Source organism: Paramisgurnus dabryanus, chromosome 8 (assembly GCF_030506205.2).
Source record: "Paramisgurnus dabryanus chromosome 8, PD_genome_1.1, whole genome shotgun sequence".
In the NCBI taxonomy this organism is placed as follows: Eukaryota; Metazoa; Chordata; class Actinopteri; order Cypriniformes; family Cobitidae; genus Paramisgurnus; species Paramisgurnus dabryanus.
Window position 1 is genome coordinate 39,242,973 of NC_133344.1, and position 26,259 is coordinate 39,269,231.

The 26,259-nt window shown below is 36.4% G+C and overlaps 2 protein-coding genes across 2 annotated transcripts in view; both read left to right on the top strand.

The window, feature by feature from the left end:
- The window catches only part of axl (AXL receptor tyrosine kinase), a 56,307-nt gene extending 42,089 nt beyond the window's left edge, over positions 1-14,218 (top strand). Inside the window, exons 12-20 of the mRNA XM_065281772.2 lie at positions 144-235; positions 5,070-5,165; positions 5,268-5,345; positions 5,428-5,520; positions 6,844-6,965; positions 7,912-8,021; positions 8,334-8,493; positions 10,088-10,224; positions 10,455-14,218. Coding sequence (XP_065137844.1) covers positions 144-235; positions 5,070-5,165; positions 5,268-5,345; positions 5,428-5,520; positions 6,844-6,965; positions 7,912-8,021; positions 8,334-8,493; positions 10,088-10,224; positions 10,455-10,908 — 1,342 coding nt within the window. The 3' untranslated portion in view covers positions 10,909-14,218. The remainder of the gene's footprint in view (positions 1-143; positions 236-5,069; positions 5,166-5,267; positions 5,346-5,427; positions 5,521-6,843; positions 6,966-7,911; positions 8,022-8,333; positions 8,494-10,087; positions 10,225-10,454) is intronic.
- Positions 14,219-16,111: 1,893 nt separating this feature from the next.
- Positions 16,112-26,053, top strand: cenpk (centromere protein K). Its single transcript, XM_065281773.1, has 10 exons — positions 16,112-16,240; positions 16,681-16,809; positions 17,676-17,732; positions 17,841-17,904; positions 18,014-18,060; positions 18,136-18,218; positions 18,382-18,480; positions 22,930-23,065; positions 23,138-23,191; positions 25,521-26,053. The coding sequence occupies exons 1-10, from the start codon at positions 16,238-16,240 to the stop codon at positions 25,674-25,676; spliced, it is 828 nt and encodes a 275-aa protein (XP_065137845.1). The 5' UTR covers positions 16,112-16,237; the 3' UTR covers positions 25,677-26,053.
- Positions 26,054-26,259: the final 206 nt, after the last annotated feature.

A 26,259-nucleotide genomic window follows, 5' to 3' on the forward strand; every position in this document is an offset into this window, starting at 1 on the left:
TTCTGGTAACCATGTTTTATTTCTAGTGAAACCATAGATAAAAACATTTAAGAGGTGCAGCAGAAATTAAGAAAAGCAAAACATTTTAAAACAACGTAAAGAAGATGTGTATGTAATTGTTTATATTATTGTGTGTTGTACAGTGAGGCATTTGAGCCCATGATGGAGAGCGGTGAACTGGTTGTTCGGTATCGAGCTCGACGCACATACAGCCGACGCACAACTGAAGCTACACGTGAGTTCACTTTTTCCAGAACCAAACAAGGCCAACAGTTCAGTGAGACATTTTACTTGTTTGTACATGTCAGGCATGAAAACGGGTCAGGGGTGAAAAAGGTGAGAAGGGCGCTCGAGGGGCGATGTGGCCTCTGATGGGGCCGTGAGGTGGGAGGACCCCCCCAGAATAAATATTATGGGCTCATTAGGGAACATGCTGTAACTTAACTTATTTATTCTTCAGGCATGTGAATGGCCAAGGACAAAAAAGAAGGAAGGAACTCAACATCCCTCCACGTGCGCAGAAACAAAATTCCCACCATAACATACATGACCATTATTTCAATTATTTAATTCTGACGGACAATTTAGATTTAAAATGTAAACATTTGACTAATAACAGAAACCATATTTAATTAAATGGGTTGATAAATGTGGAAAGCTGTAACAAGTAGAATTCCCTTACTATTTTACATCTGCAATAATTTTATTTTGCCATAATCTGACCATCAGTCACAAGGCCATACAATATTAAGTTGGTTTTGCAATAGGGTGGACCTGAAGGCCTACATCTAATTTAAAATGACTTAATTTTACAATATAGTACTGGTTAAAAGAATTACATTATGGTTTTTGAGTCATGGGTTGAATAAGTTTCAGATAAGCAAAAAAGTGATGTGGGAAAATAAAATAAGAACAAATCAAGACATTACAAGCATATAAAAAAGAACAAAGTTACAAATAAGGTAAGATCTAACAGTATTGATTAGGTAGAAAAACAGTATCAAATTAACATAACACTGTTTTCATACTATAAATTAAATATAATTAATCTTTTTAAAGCTATAAAAGTGATTTTCCTTTTGTCTTTTGTAACTTAGTTTGATTAACATTATGACTCAAACATATGCATTTCTTATGAGACGAACTGTCCCTTTAACAACGGAGAAGCGATCTATACACTGACACATGATCAACTTCTCACTTATAATAAACGACTGTTTTTATGAGAATACTTGCAGAGACTGTGGTATTACAATAAAGTTTGTGCGTATATCTCCTGTCAAGCCCAAAAAAATATGCGTTTGCGTGATTTTTGAGTTTGTGCGCGTATGCGCACTGAAAACAGTTCACTTTAGCATCTTTGTCGCTCAAATAGTCTAAAATCGCTTAAATGTTACTGTAAACGGTAAACTTTCTTATGAACTGTATTAGTAACAGTATGTTCTTATTACAGCATTTCATGCAATATTTAGCAGTTTCACCATATTTACATTTAAGTACTTACAGCCGTAGTCTAGACTAGTAGACCAATGTGTCTTACAAGCGAGGAGTACGTCCATAATTCGTTCCAATCCATTCCAACAAAAATCTTTTAGGTCACTTTGCAGTGTCAGTCTGTGTAGATGTGTTGTTTTAATTGATTGACGCATTAGAATTCTACAATGATAGTTTTACAGCGTTTTGTGTTGACTTTACGTGCCGAAGGCAGTCGCTCTACGCAGCTTCAACAAGCTTGTATGACGTAGAACACAGAAATGCGGATGACATCACAGTAGCGCGAGAGCCGTTCGAAAGCAGACTTTCTAATGGCTTCTCGATTCACTCTCGTGATACTTTGATGTCACCTGCCTGCCTGTCGGTTTTTGCAGCGCAGCATGAACTCAAACAAATCTAATGTCTGTGATACATGTTTGGATGACGGCGAAGGGCGCGTCTTCAAACAACGCGCGCATACCCCCCCTCCCCCCCAAAAAATTTTTTCTCACCGAATCTACATGATTCACGTGGGTCACCTTTTTTGGATTCAAAACGGCGAATTTCGCCGAAAGGTGAGGGATTTTCATGCCTGACATGTAGCTGTAACCAGATCAGTGACACCTGGCCAGAAACCAATCAATGCAATTTTTACACCGTTTGCAAGGCACCACTGTGTTTCTCAAGCTTTTTAGTTGTCATTTGTACATTGGTCAATAATATAATAGTGTCCAATTAACTTTATATTACGTCTACCTAAGTCTGAATAAGTTTTCCATTCTAAAGTAAGGTTTTACTCATAACTTATTCACTTGTAGTCAGACAATTATTAACCCAATCATGTTCCCCTATATTCCAGAGTTTCCTCTCTTCACACTTAGTTAATCTATTAGGTCACTACATCACATATCTGCATATTGAATTAGTAATTTGTTCAACCACTAAAACCTAAGCTAGCCTATACCACTTGCATACAACTTGCCTAACACAGTTCTTTACAAGCACACTGCTTTACATTACATTTAATGCAAAAGTTTACAAAAGATCTCTTATGACAAAATGTTTGATGTTTTTTTCTGTTGCTTGACTGAGGGAATTGTGTGTGGCATCACATCACACAGGTCTGACAGGGACATTATGAAACTAATGATGTGTCTCAACATGCAGAAACAGCAAAATTAGAAAGAGATAAGAATACATATAAAATGTTTATAAAAAGAAGAAAGGGAGAAATGAGTTTTTAATTAAAGGTGCCATAGAATGAGAAACTGTATTGTTGGGGACATTTTCATCCACTATGGGTTTTAATTTGGCCACAACTTTCTCTGTGTCTCAGCAAATGGAAAGATTTTTGGTGATAAATCTTGACACATAAAAAACTCAACAATACACCTTTGGCAAATTTAGTACCTGTTCGTGTTGATCGTGAATGAAAACACTAAACGGCTGTAGTAATGTATAGGGGTCATATTATGAGATATTTTTAAAATGTAAAATAAGTATTTGGTGTGCATATGTAAAGTTCTAGCTAAAAATACTCCTCAGATAATTTATTATAACATGTTAAAATTGCTACTTTGTAGGCCTGAGCAAAAATGTGCTGTTTTTGGGTGTGTCCTTAAAAATACAAAACAGCTGATGAAATGCAAACACTGATCGCAATGATGGTGGTTTGTTGCAATTGAAACTCAATTGTGCTCAATTGTTTACATGCTTGCAGAGAATGGTTTACCAAAACTAAGCTGCTGGGTTGTTCTTCTTCACATTTTCTAGGCTGATAGAAGCACTGTGGACCCGATTATTTCACGTTAACATGAAAAAAGTCAAATTTTCATGCTATGACCCCTTTTATCAAGCTCAGTACTGAAATTTTTAACTCTTTAATTGCCAAGTTTAAAGTGATGTCACCGATTTAGGGGAGAAAACACAAAATGACAGATATTCAATTTAAAAAGTGATTGTGGGCTGGATTTTGTTAACCCTTTTCACAGTCGTGGGCATGTCAAAGATGAGTAAAAACATTGGCTTTGATGCATTTTTTGTGCAGCATCAGATTTTAATTTTGTTCTCCCTCATTTACTGTTCATGGCTGTTTTTGACCCATTGACTTCCATTATAACGACATTTTTTTTATCGCAAAGCCATGCCACGGATCATGCATTCTTGATTGTTGGTGAATTTTCCTTTTACAAAGAGGTAAAATTTGTCATTTTTACTGTTGGTCACCACGTGGCACCATTAATCCTTTAGTGGGCCTTTGCAAAAACAGAGCTTAATTTCTGGCTTGTACATGATAGTACTGATGTTGATTAACAGATTTATCCAAATATATTTGAATAAAATATTAATCTGATATATTTTTACAGACGTTTCATTTAGTGGATATTTTCATCCACGAACAACACAAAAGGGTAGTAAACTTGAACAATGCACAAGGGCTAGGCATAGATGAATAATAAAAGTTCTGTAGGTGGTAATGACATTTTGTGAGCATCAAACGCATTTCCCTTTGAGATGCTTGTAGGAATCATCATCATCGCTTTTTAGTTGCTAGATAATTAAATGGCAAAGAAAGTATGAAAGTATAAAGTAAGGACTTGGGTCATACAGAACCTGGAGACCTAGACTTTCCTACAACTTTAAAAGAGTTCAATTTATTTCATCACCTTGTGATCTTAGTGTTTATTGAGAATGATGATGAAAGGATGTAAGTGTTGGTCTCAAGTTAACGTGACATATCCTATCCTAATCTCAAAGTATTTCTAAATATTGACTAGAAATCGTATGCATATCTGACTGTTATCATTAGTTGAAAGGCTTTGGTATCATCTGTTAAGGCAGAAACTCTTGTGTTTCACATAGTAATCGATGACATACATGTGTGTTTTGAGATGTTGTAAGAGGGGTGGAGGGTTTAGGTCATAATCTGGAGAAATTCCAAAGAGTTCCCTTCTTTTTCCATTCTCTTTTTCTCAATTCCTGCGTGGGTGCAGAAAACATTTGGAGTGTTTTGGAAACATTAATATTGTGTAAAGTTCACTTTTATTCAGCGCTGATAGATGTCATCTTCAACTCTGATCCAGACCAGCTGTTTGTAGTGTGACGTGTCTAACTTTATAATCATATTTCAATGCAGAGATACATCTCACAAAACCTGGCATGAACATGTTCAGTTACACCCCCACCACCCCAAAAATAATATACGTCACTAGTATTATAATATTATGCATATTTTGACATGTCTAGTAAACATTTCCATATCCTTTTGACTGCAATGGAGAACAATCTCATTGCTGTATAAAATACTGAACAAGTAATTAGATATCTTTTAGATGTTTTCCTAAACACTTTTTTCATTTACTTTTGTTCAGACAGACAGATAGACTGAGTAATGCGTTTAAAAATTGTAATATTCATTTATTTTTAAAGTATTTGTCTGTATGCATTACTGCGAAACTATGACCTTGACATTTTATCATAAGATTGACTGTATGTCATGAGTTATATATAAGAATAATTTTTCACATTTCTATAATGAAAAGGCTTTCATGGAGGCATTGAAAACTGATGCTAAAGACTGCTTGCTCTCTTCTCAGTAAACTCTCTTGGGATAAGCGATGAGCTCAAACAAAAGCTACAGGATGTGATGGTGGACAGACATAAACTAACACTGGGAAAAACATTGGGCGAAGGTGAGAGTTATAAACACTGCCGTGGGAATCTACTGTACTGTCCATCTCCATTCTCCTGTCAATCATATGTTAATGTGTTTATTTGTGTATATTTGTGTGAAGGTGAGTTTGGCTCTGTTATGGAGGGTTCACTCACTCAGGAGGATTCAGTGCTCAAAGTGGCTGTAAAGACCATGAAAAGTAAGTCACACAGCATTACCATACAAAAAAATGGGATTATTTTCATCATCTTAATTTCATTCTCTCTGTGTGTCTGAATCAGTTGCTATCTGTACTCGCACTGAAATGGAGGACTTTCTAAGAGAGGCAGCGTGTATGAAAGAGTTTGACCATCACAACGTCATGAGGCTTCTGGGTAAGAACCAAAAAATAAAAATGCTAGGAAAACTTAGCTGGATTTCAGTCATGGGACATGGAATATAAATAAAATATACATAAGATTTATGGAAAATAAAACAATAATAAAAAATTATTATTGGGATGTTACCGACCCTGAACCTGACGTCATGGAGAACATTGTTTCCATTAAAAAATTTTTTTAAAAAGGCTTTATTTTTAAGAGTATGGCTATGTAACTGCCCAATATTATGTTATTTTAAATGTAATATTAAAATGTTCTTTTTTCATTAAAAGTTGAAATATAGACATTAAAACTCTTGAGTTTTTTTTAAGCATTATTTAAAAATGTTTCTCATCTCACCATATCCACAGGTACAGAGTCATCATATACAAAAAAATCATTGGGGTAGCATTAAAAAAAAACTTTTAAAAACAGATGCATTTGTTTTAAGCAAAACATTTATTTACTTACCAGGCTGCAGGTGAAGCAGCTCTTTGTGCCTTTTAACGTCTTATAATTAGTCCTCATTTATGCCCAAGAGACTCAATAATAATCTTTTACATTCAATCCTTTAATCTTTCATATTTAAAAGTGTTTTTGTGCTGCTGCGCATTATGTATGTGATAATTAAACCCGCGTCGTCATCCCGTTTAGGCGCTTATTACTAATGCGCTCTTTAAATAACAAAAAACATATTGCGCCATTGACTTTAGACTTTAGAGCAGGTTTTTGTTGGTCAATGGCGTAGTCTATTTTAGTTGCCTCAAAATAGCAACGTGCCAACAATGCGCCTGAACACATGTTTTCAGACCAGAACGCCCATGGGCGCAAAAGTGGGCGCAAAAGTGGGCGCAAATGCATTTGCTAAACAACGTGGCGCTAAACGTGAAAATGATAATTGCGCAGGGTGGAAACTAGCAAAAGACACTTGCGTCGCGCATTGCGTTGCATTGCGCTGGGTGTAAGAGAGCCCACTATTTTAAGTTTTGCCTTGTGATAAGTTGACATAACTTATAAAATCAAGTTGAAATTAACTTTTTAAGTTAAAGTAACATATATGTTTTATTTATATTTATATAAGTGGGAATACTGTTTGCTAAAATATATTTTTAATAAGATATTTTTATCCAAAGAGATATACAAATGATTAGTTCTCAAAATAGTAAAATATGAACAGTGATAAAGAGTAGAGAACAGCATAAAACACAAGGAAAAAAGAGTTTTTATTAAAATGTGTGTCTTGCGTTGTTTTTTTAAAGGTTTTGGTGTTGAAAATAGATTCAGTAGAAACTTTATGGTAGATTTTTGACTGCTCTGACGTGTGTATTTGTGTTGTAGGTGTGTGTTTACAGACAGTTGAGAGTGAAGGCTACCCATCTCCTGTTGTTATTCTTCCCTACATGAAGCATGGAGACCTTCACAGTTACCTGCTTTACTCTCGACTCGGTGACTCGCCTGTGGTGAGTCCTTTAAAACACAACAGGAGGAAGACAGTCAGACAAAATGTTGAAAATGCTGAGATTGAAATCAGTAAACAAGGGTTGCCAGGTCCACTTTCTTCTCATCACTACAAAAGCTGATGTTTCAAACTGTGGTTTCACTAAACATTATCAGTTATTATACCTTGGGCTGTTGAATGCTTTATTCTGATTGGTTGAGAGAGGTTCCATGGGTATGCATTATTTTTCAAATAAACACACACCTACGCTGTCAAATGTCTTAAAATAACCAGAACAATGTCTTAGCAATGTATGTAACCATAGTATAACCGGAATAATTAACTCCGGTCCTTTGAATTTTTGAAAATAATGCACACCCGCGGTGTAACGCTTTGCATCGTGCCACATTACCACCTTGGGTTTGCACTATTTTCGAATAATTCAACGACCTGTCATCGGTTATTCCTTAGGCTACTTACCTTTCATTTCTGTCTGTCCTGTCTGCAGATTTTGTAACTGTAAAGACTACTCTGTATTCTGTTATCAAAGCCTCTTTCTCAACAACATTATAGTACAGTGAATGACCCCAGGGTCATTTTTTTCTGAAGATTTCTTCATGTTAGCAGCTCTCTTGAGATTTTATTCATGAGCAGTTATTTGTTTATAAGAAAGATGCACATCCTCATTGTTACAGCGAAACTCCATAGTAATCATAAATGAAGTTCCTTTCAGAAAGCACAGTACACTACCACAGGAACATGCTGTACAGCAAAAAAAAAAAAAAAATGTTTTGACCACTGCTCTACAACGTTTATTACAGTGCAAAATGTGGGGATTAGTCTCTGACGCCACCTACCTGTCACAAGAGGAAAAACAAGGACAAAACAGTCACAGACAAATGTTAGACTGTAACTTGCCACATCTTACATTTTTTAACATATACTATTTTTGTATCGTCCTTGTGTAGTTTCTGCCCTCTCAGATGCTGGTGAAGTTCATGACAGACATCGCCAGAGGTATGGAGTACCTGAGCGGCAAAAACTTCATTCATAGAGACCTGGCAGCTCGAAACTGCATGTGAGTACACATATTTAAACAGTATATTTAAATATAGATCCCAGTATATGATTTCCATTCTTTCGCTGAACGCAAATCATTTTAGATGAAACTACCATCATGTGGTCTTATTATAGGGAATCTAAAATGTTGTAGCTTCATAAAGCACAAACATTATCCGTAAACGAATCCAAAATACTCCAGTGGGTTAATAAACGTCTTCAGCTTATTTAGTGATCGATCCTGAATGAACTGATAGATGTCTTGATCAGCTGAGCTTGTCTAATGTGAACTGACACATTGCTTAGCTTTTGATATCTCATCCTCAACCAGGTTAAACGAGAACATGAATGTGTGTGTGGCTGACTTTGGCCTTTCTAAGAAGATCTATAATGGAGATTACTACAGGCAGGGACGAATCTCTAAAATGCCCGTCAAGTGGATCGCCATCGAGAGCCTGGCAGACAGAGTTTACACCACAAAGAGTGACGTGGTAAGACATTACACTATGTGATTCTTTGGACAACTACAATAGCAAAACAATAAACATGTATGCTTAATTTATAGGCAAGTCCATATTCTGATCATATTTTATATTCCATGTATAATTTGCCAATTCCATGTCCTCATTAAGCTTGAAAAGTTTATATGTAAGGGGAGTGTGGGGTCAACACCATTGAGCTTGACCCCACAGTGTGCCATGAAAATGATCTGTGAGAGACCCTAAAGGGGGTTGAACACTGGACGAGAAGCACACCGGCGGCAGTGGACGGCGGCTGTCCGCTGTGACTCTGGACGCTGCTCATATCTCTGTCGCGCCCAAGCAACACTAACACAGTTTAACATTAAATAACATCATATTTGTCCCACAATTAACATAGGCTGCTAACCTATATCTTGCATCTTGAAGTAGACTCTGGCTGACTAAGCTTGTGCTATTTAATGTGCACGTCCGGTGTGCGATACCTGCGAGTTGTCCTACACGCGACACAACGCGGCACTTTTCATACGGTGTTCGATCCCCTTAATGGTCTTCACTGTGACAATTCAGTTTCTAAACCAGAAGGTGATGCAGCTGGATGCAACAAGTTGAAACTTAAAGTGCATGACCATCTGATGATTAATTGTTTCGTTTTACACTAGTCAACAACTCCACATAAAAATAAGTGATTTTTTAAATCATCCTCAACTGCACCAATTTCCCAGAACTGCTGCATCTCCAAAAGGTCTCATTTTATCAAAGTTTTGACAGTGGCAGCCACTTGCTTTCTTTTCGGAGGGGCAGGAATGCAAAATAAGTGTTCAGCGTGTCATGTGTGTGGTTGAAAATATGTGTTCGAGTGTCATGTGAACCAGTGTGTATCATGCGTCATGTTAAAATACGTGCCTGCTGCACAAATGTCGAAAGGGTTTATGATAAAAGAGAAGCTCACATTCACAAAATACACGCAAGACACTAACTTAACACTAAACTTCCATTACACACGAGATTAGGCAAGTATCTAGCAAACGCAAGCTCCCTTTAATCATAAACCCCTTTGAAGCGTCTGCAGCAGCACTTATTTTGACATGAAGCGTGATGCACATACGTTTTCATGATACGCCAAACACATATTTTGACATGATGGGCCACACACATGATGGGCTAACTACATGTTTTGATGAGCTTTGCATTCATGCGCCCTCGAAAAAGAAGTCACTGGCCGCCACTGGTACAGGAGGTACAGAAGACCAAAACATGACCAAGCTTAAGCACTCAGATCGGGTCATACAATACATAAAGACAGATTTTTCAAAGTCTTTATAGACATGACCTGACCCTCTTCCTTACTGGTTTACCCTTATTTAAATCCAAATGAGAGTATGGTGGCAGCTTCAGCTAAAATTGGGGAGGAACAAATCGAGAACATTTTAGCAGCCAAAGCAATAACCTGCTGAAAAAGCCATAAACACTTTACACATGCAGCTTTCCTTGGAAAAACATCACTCACTTTTTCTGTTGCCATTCAATATTTTCTAAAAGTTTTCATGTAAAGTTTGCTTCTGAGTCGATATTGATTAGAAATGTTTGTCTGTGTGTCCTTAAGTGGTCATTTGGAGTGACGATGTGGGAGATAGCCACTCGAGGTCAGACGCCATATCCTGGAGTGGAAAACAGTGAAATCTATGATTATTTGAGGCAGGGTAACCGTCTCAAACAACCACCAGACTGCCTAGACTGCATGTAAGTATACAAATCATATTTTTATAGCAACTTGTGCAAATGTGCTTGTAACATGTGCAGACTGTACTGTAGGCATAGCTTGACATTTGAGCTTGTGGGGACAGACTGGTCAACTTGACAAACACTTCACTTTCACATTGTATTTGTAGCATGAACACTGATGAAAGTCTTTGGTCTGAAGAGAATGTTTATCATCACTAAAATCAATTATGTTTCTTATTTCTTTACAGCTACTCCCTTATGTTCTCCTGCTGGCTACTAAGCCCGAAGGACAGGCCCAGCTTTGAGATCTTGCGCTGCGAGCTCGAAAAGGTCCTGGAAGATCTGCCGAGCCAAGACCCGGATGAGATACTCTACGTCAACATGGAGGAGTCCTCCGGAGAGCTGGGGGCCGTGGGGGGCCGTGACCCCACAATGGGGCTCCCGTGTGCACTCGGGGCACTGAAAGGTTCTGGCACGGTGGCCACTGTCGAAGTGCACCATCCTAATCGTTACGTGATCTGTCCTCAACATGAGAACCAGCGCCTGCTCAACGCAGACTCTGTAGAGAGTCTTAACCTGATGGGTTCGGTACCCACACCTATACTTCAGCCCTCTTCCTGCTCCACTCCGGTGCCGCCCTCTGAAAATCAGTTTCAAGAGGAGAGAGACAGTCTAGCGGGCAAGAAATTGCCCTGGCAGTGACGACTAAAACTAAAGACATGCTGACTTTAATGAAGAGCTAAGATATTGCTCCGATCTCATAACTTTGCACAAAATTCAACACACTCCAGACATTCGGTGTTTAATGAAACAGTTCACCCAGGAATCGTGTTCCTGGTTTAAATATTCACACAGCGTTTTTACACAAGAATGAAATCATGAGTGTTTAAAAGACAGCCTGAGATTTAAGATGTTATTCAACTTTGGGTACAATGCTTGGTTACACCAGGTTTTACAGCTTAAACTGATGCTTGTGTGTAGTTTTAGCAGAAGGGAAACATAAGAGTAAATAATATTTTAGATATAATGATCATTCCCCTCACCTCGTTGTTTTATTTAGTGTAGATATTGATGGGTCAAGATGGAAGTTTTTACTTTGTCTATTCAGACCGAAAAAGAAATGCAACATAAATAATGCATCCAGTAACACAGCTTGTTAAGGAGATGTGTGCAATTTAGTTTTTTTTTTCATTTAGGGGTTAATCATTTCATCATAGAGGCTTGTGGTGATCACGTTTTATTGAAACACCTAGCAATGCCTTAAAAACGAAGTAGCAACTGGTAACTTTAGCTTTTGCAATGTGTTAGGACAAAAGTGTATTATGGTTTTGTTTCATTTTAGTTTAGCACTTACATTGCGTCACAGCTGAAGAAAACATAATATTAGATTCAAAGCCCATATTTCACAAAAGCTTGCACATGAACCAAACTCAACCTTATGAGATTTATACTAGTTAAACCAAGCAAATCAGACGAGTTAAAGGGATAGTTCACCCAAAAAAGAAAATTCTGTCATCACTTTCTCCTTATCATGTTGTTAACATGTATGATTTTCTCTTTTCTGGTGAACACAAAATAAGATATCTTGATAAATGATTGTAAGCACACAGCTGCAAAAACACATAATATATCATTTTATACATACGTATAAATACATTTTAGACAAATTTTTATATTTTGGAAGGAAAACTATATTTTGTGCCCTATGGGTTGTACAAATAGAAATGTATTTGTTAGCCCTGAAAAACATTTAGAAATATTTGCTAATAGGTTAAAACTAAATATATTTTGAAATTCTAAAATATATTTAATTAAGCTCTATTTTCTACAAAATGTATTTATCATATATATTTAAAACATATTTTTAGGCAAAGAAATATGGGTGTGCTTACCATCATTAATCAAAATATTTCCATAATATTTGTTTCCTACTATGGAGGTCAATGGATACAATCAGCTGTCTGCTTATCATCATTGATCAAAATATCTTCTTTTGTGTTCATCAATATAAAAAATATATATAAATGTTTAGGACAAAATACAGATGACATCCTTCTAATTTTTGGGTGACCTTTTCCTTTAAGACATGCTCAATAACATCATGTCTAATATGATCATATAGATAACATGCTGCTGTTATTGATCACATAGTATATTCATCATAAACGGTGAACTCAGGAGATCTCTGAATTCAAAATGTCAAACGATACAAAGATGTGCATATTCATAATACTTGCTTTTAAAGGTCAGTATGCAAATAGCACAAACTAGCTTAACACTGCCAATCGAATGGGACTTAACTGGTCAAAGATTTCATCTCCCCCTGACCAGCATCTTTTTTTCCAAAGAAACTACATGGAAGATGAGAGTTATATTCCACTGCAGTCAAGCAAATCAAACCAAATTGTCAACAGTGATGATGCCATCAGACACAAATCTGCAGATATGTATATATACTTGATTCATACTTATGAGGCTTTCTGAATCAACAGGTTGTTTTTTACACTGATGTGAAACCAATTTTGTGGTTTCTTTAATGATACATTAGATTCAGAAACTAACTTTTTATGTAAAGCTGATTTTGAAGAGTAGAAAAGAGCGGCAGAATAGATGAAATTGATACACATACGACCATCAGATCTTGGCTTCTCAGAAGCACTGCCCCAGACTCAAGCACAGTATTATACATTTCTTCTTTGTTATTTTTTTATGTTTTTTGTACATTTGATATTTGCACTAATCATTTTTTATAAGTGTTCTATTTGTGTCTTTGTTTGTTACACATTTTTTAAAATGTTATACAATTTATCGGAAGTACTACTCCAACAATATTATAATGTTATCATATTACAACATTAAAAGAAAAACATTTTTGGAAAACATTTTACAGGTTTAGATTCAAACTGAATTTTAAAATTACTTTTTCACAAACAACCTTACATTTTTTTTAATTAAATGTTTAATTTTATTTTCATTACGTTATTTACGTTATAACTTTAAATGGAAATTTGAATTTGAAGTAATTTTTATACAATTTTAAGAATTGTATATTGGTTGGTTTAGGATTTATTCTGACTAAATTTGGTGGGAGTAAGATTGACTTTGGTACATTATCAAATATAGTTGCATGTGTTGAAAATAATTTGGTTTACCATAATGCTTTAAACCATCTAATTATGGTGCCGTTCATGTGCCAGTGCTCAGATGAAATGATAAACATTTTTACTGTCTGCCAGCCTTTGGAGTGTATAAAAGACTGATGTCCAAACTTGGTTACATTTATCTTTGACAATGTCATTCAACTTGTATGTATATACTTTGCATGCTCACAGATTCCAATCACGATTGTCTTTTTGTGGTTTTCAGTTTTAACTGGCTTGTTTCTTTTATACGGACTTGAAGGCCTTTAAAGGTGGTGTGTGTACATTTTAGCGGCATCTACTGGTGAGGTGGCGATTTTCAACCAACAGCATTGTCATCTGAGACAACATAGTGACCAAATTGCGCTTTGTAAAACAGTTTGTCCAGTTAGGGCTACTAACATGACGGCGACTTCCATGTAAAGAGGCCCGCGGTGTATGTAGATAAAAAGGGCATATTCTAAGGTAATAAAAGCAATATAGTTAATTGTGTAAGGTCTTTATACACCATTGATAATATAGTTTTGTCTATTATATTGCATCTCTGTCAAGAGATCCTTTAAAAAGTTACACAATGTACCTTTAAGTGCCTCTGCTGACCTCAGGTTAGGACACATTGTTCAAAGATCTCATCTGAATTTTGCTGTCTCATTGGTCTGTACCCAAAAGCTTGGCGGGTACACAAACGTGTGTTTTATCAAACACTCATTCATAGAAAGCACACATTTAAAGTGCCTTCAAAGCCAGTATTTTGCCTTAAAATGGTGAACATGTGTTTAGTTTTAGTTGTATATGTCAAATGTTGTCTATAACATCTGTCACTTGTGATTTTGATACACTTTTTGTATTAAATAAATACTACCTGCACATATGATATTGTGTGTGTACCATTCTGGAATGCATAAATCAGTTTTACTGTAATCAATTACATTTATAATTTTTTGGCAGATGTTTTTATCCAAAACAACTAACAGTGCATTCAAAGTAAATTTTTATCAGTATATGCATTCCCTGTAAATCAAACCCACAACCTTGGCACTTTAAATCATGGATCTTCAATAGGGCGTCCGGGGCCCCTTGGGGGTCCATGGTGGCATGACTGGGGGTCCTCCAAATATTCTTTGAATTTAATTAGGCATTAAATAAAAATGCATTAATAGGCTTATAATAGAAATTATAAAATGCTTGATTTAAATTAAGGTTCCAAGTTAAAATCTATTCATTATGTTAACAGTATGTATCTGGGAGTTCTTGCTCCTCCTTACATTAAGAGATCCTTGGCCTGAAAATGGTTGAAAACGTCTGGTTTAAATCAATTAAAACTATTTTAGCCTTAAGTTACTCACATACCTATTAAAATATTAAGATTAAACAAATAAAATATGAATTCTCATATATCTATTTCATTTAGCTCAGACAAAATCACAATTGACTCTGCTCCGGCCAAACTCCACCTATCCGTGCCACCCATAAAACACTGGTAGAGGCAGACAGACAGCATTTTACATTGGTCAGATTGCCAAAGGTTTGCCGACGGTGGACTTTGTGCTGCCCAAAAAACACTGGCAATCTGCCATGTCATGGTTTGCTGGGTAATTATGTGGTAGTAACATCCAATAATAATAATAATTATATTTTATACAAATAGTATAATAATTATTACTATTATTAATGACAAAATTATGGGGGCTCACACACAAATGGGGTAGCTAAAAACCCTTATTGGAGCCCAAAAGGGAAAGTCATATGGGGCCTGTGTGTTTTTTGCCACTAGTCAATAAGCATTTAATGACAATTTTATGAAGGCTAAAACAAATTTTAAGCTTAACACAAGTTCAAATGTGACACCACTTTTGTCTGACAGTAATGCATTAATAGGCCTACATCTGTAAATCTAGTATGAAAAATAAATCTAGTGTGAAATCTGGTGGGAGATCTTTTATCCAGAACATAACATCCATCCCCAGAGCAGCTTATGTAAGTTATGATGAACACTAGTTAAAGCAGAGCTATTTTACCTAAACTACCTGGATAGACAGCTAAACTTAAACCTAGACCAAAATAGAACACACAACTTGAATAGTTTACATTAGACTTTTCATTATAGGGCAGAACTTAATGTTTTGTGTTTTTATCAAGAATTAACAACTATAGAACTTATTCTTTGTTGGAAATATGAAGAATTTAGGAACACATGATGGATAAAAGTAGGATTACAGAGACTTAAATTAACAAAAACAGGTCGAGCAAATAAATCCCCTAAGATGGCAGTAGCTTTCGTTAAATCACAAGAAAAAGAAGAAGGAGCAGCGTATCACGATGACCATTTCTAAATCCGAAGGTTGCAACCTCCGGAGGGCGCATTTCATGGCTGCTTACATAATAAAGACGGTCTTATTTTAAAATATGAATGATTATAAAGTTGACTATTATTCTTAGTTAATCGGAAATTGTTGTAATATGCTCATAAATTGCGATTTTAATTATCAGTTAACTTAAATTAATTAGGCTTAAAGACGCATGCAGCCTGCATATGCGACCTCCGCAGGCTGCAGCCTTCGAATTGAGAAACGGCCAATGGGCCAACGAAACAATAATCTATCACAAACTAATTATTTATCTTAAAGAATCAGGATTGGGTAAAAGGATTTAGGTTAGAATTGTGAGGTTTTTTTCCCTCTAAGTTACATACTTCTAAACATTATGTGCTCCCCACTCCTTTCCAGTAGGTGGCGGGAATGCAGCTTTGCCAACCGCCATTAAGCTCAAGAAGAAGAAGCAGCGTATCACAACACTTTACGTCATAACGTCTTGCTGGCGGTATTTTTGTTTTCCTGTATTGTTTGTTTGTTTAAATACGGCGCGGCTTTCCGTTCAAATAAAGCATACATATGGTAAGTGTCGGCATAATTAAGTAAATTAGTGTCCTAATATGACGTGGCAGGAAAATAAACATTAGTTTTGGTATGTTACAGAACGTTTTTGACCAGGAATTTAAATGTTGGTTAGCTTCACGGCTAGTAAATCTTTTTTTCATTGCTTACTAAATTCATGGATTGTGAAGTTTAAAATTGACAGTAGTAATGAATGGCCTTATTTTTCTCTTAAGTCGTGCATTTAGGAGCACGGTTAATTTTTCACCTCTGACACTTTTGATTTGAGGATTTGTTTAATGATTGGGTTGCGCTGCCTGTAACGTTAACGTTACGTGTGTGGTTGATTTATAAAATATTTGTTTAATAGAATGACGAACAATGTGTTATTGTCTTAAGTAAAGGGACGTAAATTTGGTTACATGTTTTGTTTTGTTAAATGTTTGTATGGCACATTTTAGACCCCAACACCGTCAAAGCAGACAGAAATGGCCCAGGACACCCAGTCTTCAGAGGATGCAGAATGCATGGATACTGCAAAAATGGTGTTGTTAGATGAGTGTGAGCAACAGTTTGGACTGCTGAATAAGGTTTGCAATTATGTTTTAACATTAATAGTCATCTTGCAGTTGCAAATTTTCAGTTTACCTAAAATATAACATTTCGTGTTAGCTTTAATAGCCATGACACATTTTTTTTTAATAATATAAGAAATATAAAAACACAATTCACATAGCACATGTAATTAAATTAGTTATTTTTGATTTGTTGGTGGTTTTCAGACGCAGAATGACCATCCTCAGCTACTAACTAGAGATGCACCGCAGGGCTCAACGCAAATAATTTTTTATACTGGCCAAGTCGGGCCAGTGGTTCAGGTTTTCACTTGCCCTGCCAAAATTTTCATTGGCCCCGATAAGAAAAAAATGTCAGTGTCTATCACATATCTAAAAATAATAATTCATAAGTCAAATATAATTGTATACAACAGTCACATGTTCCAACAAAAAAAACTTCTCTGCTATACCTGTAAACTGACAGCAAAATATTGCATTGTTTCTTTCCTCGTGTTTTACCCCAGTAAATGTCTGCTTCCAAGATGTTAAATTATATATATTGATAAAAATATATTTTAGTGACGAAGGGTGATGCACTAGCCCGATCGGGCAAGTGACAATACTTTTTACTGGCCCGAATGTCACTCACGACCGATCTTAATCGATTCCCATTTCAGATTTTTCTATAGGTGATACAGTTTTCCCCCCAATTTTCTTTCTAAGAACTACAATTGACAGCTTATAGGCTATAAACAAAAATCCACTTTTTTAGAGGGATTGTTCACTGCGTTCTTTTGAAATCGTAATGGTTCATCCGATCATGTGTAAAATCTGCCAATTTCAGTCTCAATCTGTGCATCTCTACAACTAAGATAACGTAACTACTGTTTATCTTTCAGCTTCAAAATGAGATAATTTTGGCAGATACTGAGTCAAATGATGATGAGTCCAATGAGGTCTGTCCTGCTTTTGGTTATTTTGAATTTTAAAAAATGTGATATGTATGTTAAGAGAATAAATCGGTAAAATAATTCTGAAATGAGTCTTTCATTTTTTGTGAGCAGGCAGTAAATCGTCTAAATGCCATCACAGCTGAGCTAGAACAGTGGCAGGAAATGGAACCAAAATGTAAGTGTAATGTAAACATCTCTGTATAAATGACGCAACCTCCCATACAACTAAAAATGTCTAGTTACCACATATGATTTACAGTTTGATCTGCTGCTTTATTTTACAGTACTGCTGACAAATCCAGATGTCCTATTATCTGTCGGAAAGGAAGAGGTAAGCGGTCGCGTTAATAACAGCCACAACACCCAGAGTATATTAAATGTAAGCGCTATTACTATTTCCCCACAGTTGCAAAGATTAAACAGTCAACTTAAAATGGTATTATCATGCTCACAAGCAAGACTCAGTGCCCTAAAAGGAATGTTGAAAAGGTGAGACCATTATAAGATTTATTTTTATCAATTACGTTTTATTGACATTATTTTTAAGGAAGTAATATTAAACAAAGTGTCAATTATTAGGTGTGAATAAAAGCACACAAAATCGGTTCAGCTATTGATTACTATTAATGAGTACTTTGTCATTATTTTTCAGAGAGCAGACGTGGCTAGCAGAAAAAAATGAAGTGTTAAGTGCAGTGTCTGAGCGAGTCACCACATTACAACATGAAAATGAGACGTTATCAGGACATGGGTATGTTAGTTTTACTGTGGGAATGAAAATTACATCCTTAAGTGAGTTTGTAGAGCTTCGGACGTCACGTGACCCATTCTGTTCATGTTGCTTGAATCATTTAAATAATCTCCTACCCTACATCATAGTATTTATTAGTGATACAGTGGAAATTTGATTAGCATGTTGATTATGGTAGGGATCGACCGATATGGAATTTTTTTTGTGCCGATACCCAGGGCCGCCTTAACCTAATGTGAGGCCCTGGGGCTGAGAGGTTTTGGAGGCCCCCCATACCCTCAATTTATAGTCTCATTTTGAAAAAAAAAAGTGTAATATCTATGTAATCTACATCACAAAATGTAGTTTTCCCTCTTTGACCCAGAAAACACCATATTATCATTAATAACATATCACTGAGCCCACTTGAGCATAAAGACACTTTATTTAACAACCACAAACAGCAACTTGTGGTGAAAATAAAACCAAAAGTATATATGTTTATAAGCTTAATGTTTATATAGTTTTTGGAATATACAAATTTGCAGAAAATTGCCACTCACTAACTAAATGCTCACCACAGTTGTAAAAATATAAGAAGTTAAAGTTAGTTTTAAAGTGAAAATGCATTAATGTTAACAAAAGATAAGTCTTTATAGACAGAATCTTGTTTTGTAATCAGTTATTTATTTTGTAGGCTATTGAAGATATAGTAGGCTATGCATTGTATTTAGTATTTATGCATACTACGCATGTAAAACGAACACGTATGAATATGCACAAAACAGACAGGGAACATACCTGTATATAAGATCTTTAGATAAGGAGATTATAAATATGAATGGTGCGATCAGGGGATGATTATTTGAGATGGTCTTGTCACGCTTTGACTTGCACATTTACCGTTGCGTCGTCTTTCTAAACCAGATGTGTGTACTGTGAGCTTACATCGCGTCAAACTACAGCGCTCCAGCTGCGCACGCGTCACTGATATAAACGCGAGTAAACTTAAACTTTATAACAACGAACAGCATTAATGTTCGGGAACCCCTTTTTTATTTGGCGGCACAGTTTCTTGCGCACGGTTGGAGAGACTTCTGCGTGCCAGAGACGCAGCTGTACGAGCACAGAGAGAGTGAGCGCGCGCGCGAAAGAGAGAGAGAGACCTGCACCTCAGTGCTTATTATGAAATTTCGGAAATCACTCTTTCATTTGGTGGTGGATTATTTCCCGTGTCTCTGTCACACTCACTCTTACATGCAGGAATGCCAAGTTGACAACGCGCACTTTACGCGGAATAGAAAAATCTGTTACGTCTGATATTTTATTTCACAGTAAGTTACCACGGACCAATCAGCAGCCATGTAACGTGCAGTTAGAGTGATTGACAGACAACCTGACAAGTTAAAAAACAAAATGAACGTGAACTTGGGAGGCCCCTGAACTTGGGAGGCCCCTGGGCTTCAGCCCAGGTAAGCCCGTGCATTAAGGCGGCCTTGCCGATACCGATTTTTTCCATCAGCCTTAGCCGATGACCGATACAGGCTGCCGATATTTGGCGCCGATACTGCTTTGCTCATTCAGTTTACATCATAAAATGACACAATGATAAAATCAAATGTTACAACTCTTAATTTAAAAAAGGAACATTTATTGAACTATATTTAACAAATAGTAAAAACAGGTGAGGTAGATCAAGTACGAAAATCCAGTGCTGCTGAAAATACATAAATAAAATAATTACACCATTGCACACAGTAGCAGCAACCAAGCAGCATAACAAGGGGAACACTTTACTTTATCCATGAAAGTAACCAACTATTTACAACCTATTTAATGCTTAGGTCTAAGTTTTAGTGCACTTAACTTAATCTCTTGTAGAGCAAATGTCTTTCATAAGAAGACAAGGAAAATGTAAACGGCAATACTGATCAAAAAACTACTTAAAAAGAATTGTGAATAACATTGCGAGGGATAGTTAGTTTGACTCAGCTCGCTTGAAACGCATAAAACTGAACAAATACATGAGGATTTGTGTTCGGACTTCGGTCAGATAGTTGAGCGCGTGCAGTGAGAGAGACATGGATGAGAGAGTGCATGTATCTTTGCGCTCCCAGTGAACAGAATTGTTGACAAAACTTACAAAATAACAGTTCCGATCAGTTCCCACATGACTTTTATGTGACCGGAGAACTAAGTGCTTAGCGTCGAATTTCTTAATTTTTTCACTGACGAAAATTCCGCGAAACTCCGCGTACGCAACCATGAACTGCGCTCTCCACAATGACGAGAATTCTTTTAAACTAGGGCTGGGCGATAATTCGATAACGATAATTTTACCGATATAAACTTTTTCGATAAAACGATAAGGACAGTTCGATAAGTGATCGATAATGTTTAAGCACTGTGCGTAATGTTGCGCGAGCACTTCCGGATGCGGCACGCGCTCTTGGTTTACAATCACAGTGACAGTCAGACTTGAAGGGGTGGAAGATGAGGCAAGTTATTCATTTATTAGTAGAGACCTATGATTTTCGCGATGCGGATAACGTGGACGGAATCACGGAATCCAAATGCGCGGAAACATTTTCTTGTGTGTAATGTTGGACGCGCAAACAGGGTTCGTCAAACACAGCAGACACAGGTGCGTGCAGTATACTTTACTTTCATTCAGCGTCCGCCTTGCGCACGCACACGTCCGCACAGCTTTAAAAGTATATTTACAGGACATTCACAAATTCAGGAAACTGAGGAAAAGCAGCAGATCCACCACTGCAGTGAATATAGTGTTTGGGTATGTGCGCTCCCACAGCAACGTGACAGTCTTGACATCCATTTATCAGCGTGTATAGCTCGTATATGTATAACACACGCGTGATCACTGAACTAAGTTTTCTTTCTTGTTTAAGTGAACATAAACAGTTGTTACTCAGTATATTGAAACTTAAAGCAGTCTGTCTTGGGTCTTAAAGGGACAGTAGTCTGCTGCTTTTGTGTCAGAAATGTGTTGATTTCATAACAAATAGATTTACATTTAATACAGATGCATTAAAACAAGATTTTAGTTTTTGTATTTGTCATGTTCTGAATAAAAAGTAGTTTAAAACCATTATTAACTGTCTGGTTTTTACAATTTTCATTCAGTCCAAGCACGCGTCCAAACAATTGTTAACAGTCTGTGTTATTAATGGTCTACAACGACGTAGACCATTAATAACACAGACTGTTAACAATTGTTTTAAATCAGTATTTAGACATTCTATGATAAAAGTATTTTTTTTTTAATAACATGGTTTTAGCGGTTATAGAGTTCTAATGATGGTGTTCAACTATAACCGACGGTCTCACAGTTATACAATCACCATCACACCCTTAGTTGCGCCCCTAAAATTTTCATTTGGGGGCCACTGTGCTCCTAGTGAAAAAAGTTAGTCTGGAGCCCTGCACTGCATGTCTTTTAATGAAAAAATATATACATGAATTTTGAGGATACATAACTTAACTTACCTGGAAAACCACCACAATAAGATACAGCAGCCGACATTGTGACTTGAGGCATTTGTTGGCTCACTTTTGAAACACCATACGTGCTGGCGACACCTGCTGTTCAAAATAGTGTAAAAGCAGCAAGATCTGTCCAAACATTTTACACTTTTTACGAAATAATAGCAAGATTGTTCTAAAAATATGTTTTTAAGAAAATAAATTATTTAATTTAATTAAGACATAATTAAAAGTGTATTCTGTGTTTTTAGTTTTATTTATGGCAAACAAATAATTAAAAGGAACTCCCTTTTAATTATGCAAATTTTTTAATTAAATCTGTCTATAAACAAAAAGTAGACAAAATGGTAGTGTTATTAGTCAGAAGGATCAAATGTTTTATAAACGTTTACAATAAAACTGAAACGAGTTCACCTACAGTAGTCATTTGTGATCAACTCCCCCTAGTGGTGAATCGTCAGATTTTCGAAACGTTTGGAAACCGTTATGACATAATAAAGCCTTGTTTGCTAAAATCACACGACTCTCTGAATTAATAATAATTAATTATTTTGTAATAATAAACTGTTTGCCAACAAAGGATGTGACACTTAACAAGACACTTTGAATTAATAAATATAAAAGAGCCAAAATCTGTGTTGCAAATATTGAGAAATTAAGGAGGTCTGTAGCACCCCTACTTCGCACGCGCATGGAAATAGCTGTCTAGATGTGTTGAAAGCAGAGACTTCCTCAAAAGGACTAGCAGAACATAACGTGGCTCCAACAGCTACAGTAGCAAACCTGAATTGTTAACCAGAGCAACAAAAGCACTGTTTTTTTGCGAGTGTTTAATTACAAGTGGTGACTGGAGGTGTGTCTGTATAAACCCAGTTAGCCTCTACGTTTACAACACCTACATAAAGAACCATATGTAACTGCTTTGATATAAATGTAAAAGTTTTTACATTTATTTTCATATTGCAGTGTTCTGCAGGACATGAAGAGAAAAATTAACAATCTCAAAGATTATCATGGCAGCCTCATGGAAATGCTGAGTGACATGCTAGCTGAGCACTTTCCACTTCCTGCTCCTCAAGGAAATGGCACAAAGAAAAAGCGAGTAGGTTCCATTTTTACACACGTTACCTGATCAAACCACAACACACTTTTACAAACTGCTTTCATTTTTCAGGCAGATCCATGTGACGCAGATGTTGTCCTGATTTCATTAAGTGAGATTATCGAGGTATGTTTGGACCCTCAACCTAACATTAGTTTTCATGTTTATATTTTCTCATGCTGTTTTGTATCAAATTCTAATTAAAAGTAAATCAGTGGAACAGGGCTTGATATTAAGCATTGTCATTCACTTGTCTAAGTTAAAAAGTTGCTGACGATATAAATGGCATTTCAGCCATATCAATGTGGTTATACCAGATTTTTTTTATAGATAAAGGCTATGTCACAAATAACAGCAGTTATTTTATTATTTATTTTTTGCATTGCACAGGGTTCCCACGGGTCCTTGAAATCCTTGAAAGTTTGTGAATCTGGGCGAAATTTTTTTAAAATATTCATGCATAGATACAGGTCATTGAAAGTGCTTGAATCTATTTAATGCAAAAAGTTTTATTGAAAAAAAAAAACATTATTCCCTTTGTAGAGTAGGATAATATCATAAAATAATTGACTTTTTAAGCACATGTGCTAAACTGTTCGCTTTAAATCCTTATATCTTCTGTATGAAAATGCTTTTTTGCATAGTTGTGTTTAACAAATGAAAACGTCTCTGGTTACGTATGTAACTGTTGTTCCCTGAGAAAGGAACGAGACGCTGCGTCTCCCTTGCCATACTTCCTGCGTCGCTGTAATGCCGTCTTTGGCAATATTTCAGGTTGCGATATACTTCCTGGCTCCCATGTCACCCTGTCTTTGTCGTTAAGTCTTACCATTGGTTAAATTTGATGTACACATTCAGACGCACTTACCCTTGGAGGCGTCCCAAAGTGTCACCGCAGTGACGCAGCACGAGTTCTTCGAAAGGGAACTGTTACAATGTATCTTAAAATTTAACCTTGCTCTCACTTGAAATGTGTCTCCACATTAAAGGAATATTCAATTTTCTTAAAAGAAAAATCCAGATAATTTACTCACCACCAGTGTTGGGTGTAACTAGTTACAAAGTAACTAGTTACTGTAATAAAATTACTTTTTTCAGTAACTAGTAGTGTAAGGCATTACCCGTCTGAAAATGGTAATATTATTACAGTTTTCCCGAGCTAGTTACTTAAGTTACATTCGCCAGTAGCACCTTCATCACACAAGGCACAAAACACAGAGAACAAAAGGGAAGGGGAGGAGGGCGTGAATGGAACAGTGATTGGTCTAAGTTTGGCACGAGGTATCATTTACCATCACCGATTGGTCGACACCCGGTAGCCAGCAGCACAGAGCGGCAGCAGCACAAAGACAGATCGGGTAAATGGAAGCGTCAACAACGGCAAGCTCTTTTTCAGAGGAAGGTTCCCAGCAACAGAAAGCTAGTTTCGACGGGTGGAGATTCAGTCATATTTTATTATGTTCAACGGAAGGAAAATAACTTGACGGTGAAGTGCACACTCTTTAATGTTTCTCCGAACGCTGTGCCCCACGTCCTGTAGCGGGTAAGGAAGCCAGCATTTTCTTGGCCGTGGCTTGCCCAAATAAAAATTCTTGTCCAGAAAAAAATGTAACTAGTAATATAACTAGTAATATAACTAGTTACTTTCTCCAGGGAGTAATAAAGTAAAGTAAGGCATTACTATTTTTGAGAGTAATATGTAATACGTAATATATTACTTTTTTGAGTAACTAGCCCCAACACTGCTCACCACCATGTCCTCCAAAATGTTGATGTCTTTCTTTGTTCAGTCGAGAAGAAATTATGTTTTTTGAGGAAAACATTGCAGGATTTTTCTCATTTTAATGGACTTTAATAAAGCCCAACATTTAATACTTAACTCAAAACTTAACAGTTTTTTTTCAACTGAGTTTCAAAGGACTATAAATGATCCCAAAACAATCGGCGCACAAGCCATTTTTCCTCTCGTTAAATTAGCAAAAGTGGGTTCGGACACGCCCATTTAGACGTTGCGCTGTGCGCTTTAGAAAATGCGCTTAGGTCGTTAAAATAGGGCCCTTCGTTTCTGTAACCAGATGTTCTTGCATCTTATAAAAATTAAGTTATTGGACAGAGAATGTTACTGCAGTATTGTTGTAGTCATGTTTTAAGTTGACTAGTTAAGCCATTCGAAAATGAATCGGTCAAATGTACTGAAAAATATCTAGAATAAATTTTTTGACAAATTGCCCAGCCCTGCAGCCATTTTCAAGTTACTTGTCTGATCAGGCAAGTAATCCAAAACAAGCTCATCCAAAACTTGTCCCGAACAAACGATGATGTTGAGCCCTGAGTGGAAGGTTAATTGATGACATTTAATTAAAGAGAATGGACATAAATCTGTAGTAATACAATCTGTTTGAGTTAAACTCTTATGAGTTAGCACTGTAAATCATTCACACTTTTTTTATTGCAGAAACTGACGAACAAAACATTAGAAACACCTCATGACCCTTATGTCACTACCGATGACACTTTCTGGCAACCATACACAGAAATGCTTCTTCGCAGCGGTGTTGCGATAAGGCATCCAGATGACTGTAAGAAAATTCGCCTGGAAATGTTTTTTTAATCTATAAAGCACTTGACTATAGCCCCATTTTTAATTTATATAAATAAAAACATTTTTATTTAGTACTGCTCTTGAGAAACTACATAACTTTGTATTTGTATTAACATCAATTAAAAAATGCATTTAAAATGTGGATTCCTTCATATCTAATGTGTGGTGTATTGCAGTCCAAATGTATGCAGTAGGAACTGTTGTTATCTAGCCTAATCAGTGCAGTACTAAATTAAAACTAAATGAAATAATCTTTCTCAGTCTCTTTGGACTTTTTGTCCTATTCTTATGTGTGCTTGTATAGACATTGTTATTAAGTTAGCTTTGTGTGTATACTTGGTGTCAAAAGTTATTTTACCCTTATTTAATAAATGCCCTATAAGGAAACCATGGCCTATACCAGGGTTCCCCAAATCTTACCCTGGAGGGCCGGAGCACTGCATAGTTTAGCTGCAACCCTGATCAAACACACCTGAGCAAGCTAATCAAGGTCTTCATGATCACTAGAAAATCACAGGTGGGTAAGTTTGATTAGGGTTGGACCTAAACTCTGTAGTGCTCCGGCCCTCCAGGGTAAGATTTGGGGAACCCT

Coding starts and splice junctions, on each gene's coding strand:
- cenpk (XM_065281773.1), top strand. Junction 18,481..22,929: donor GAGACGTTATCAGGACATGG/GTATGTTAGTTT, acceptor TTCATATTGCAG/TGTTCTGCAGGACATGAAGA. Junction 23,192..25,520: donor CATTAAGTGAGATTATCGAG/GTATGTTTGGAC, acceptor TTTTTATTGCAG/AAACTGACGAACAAAACATT.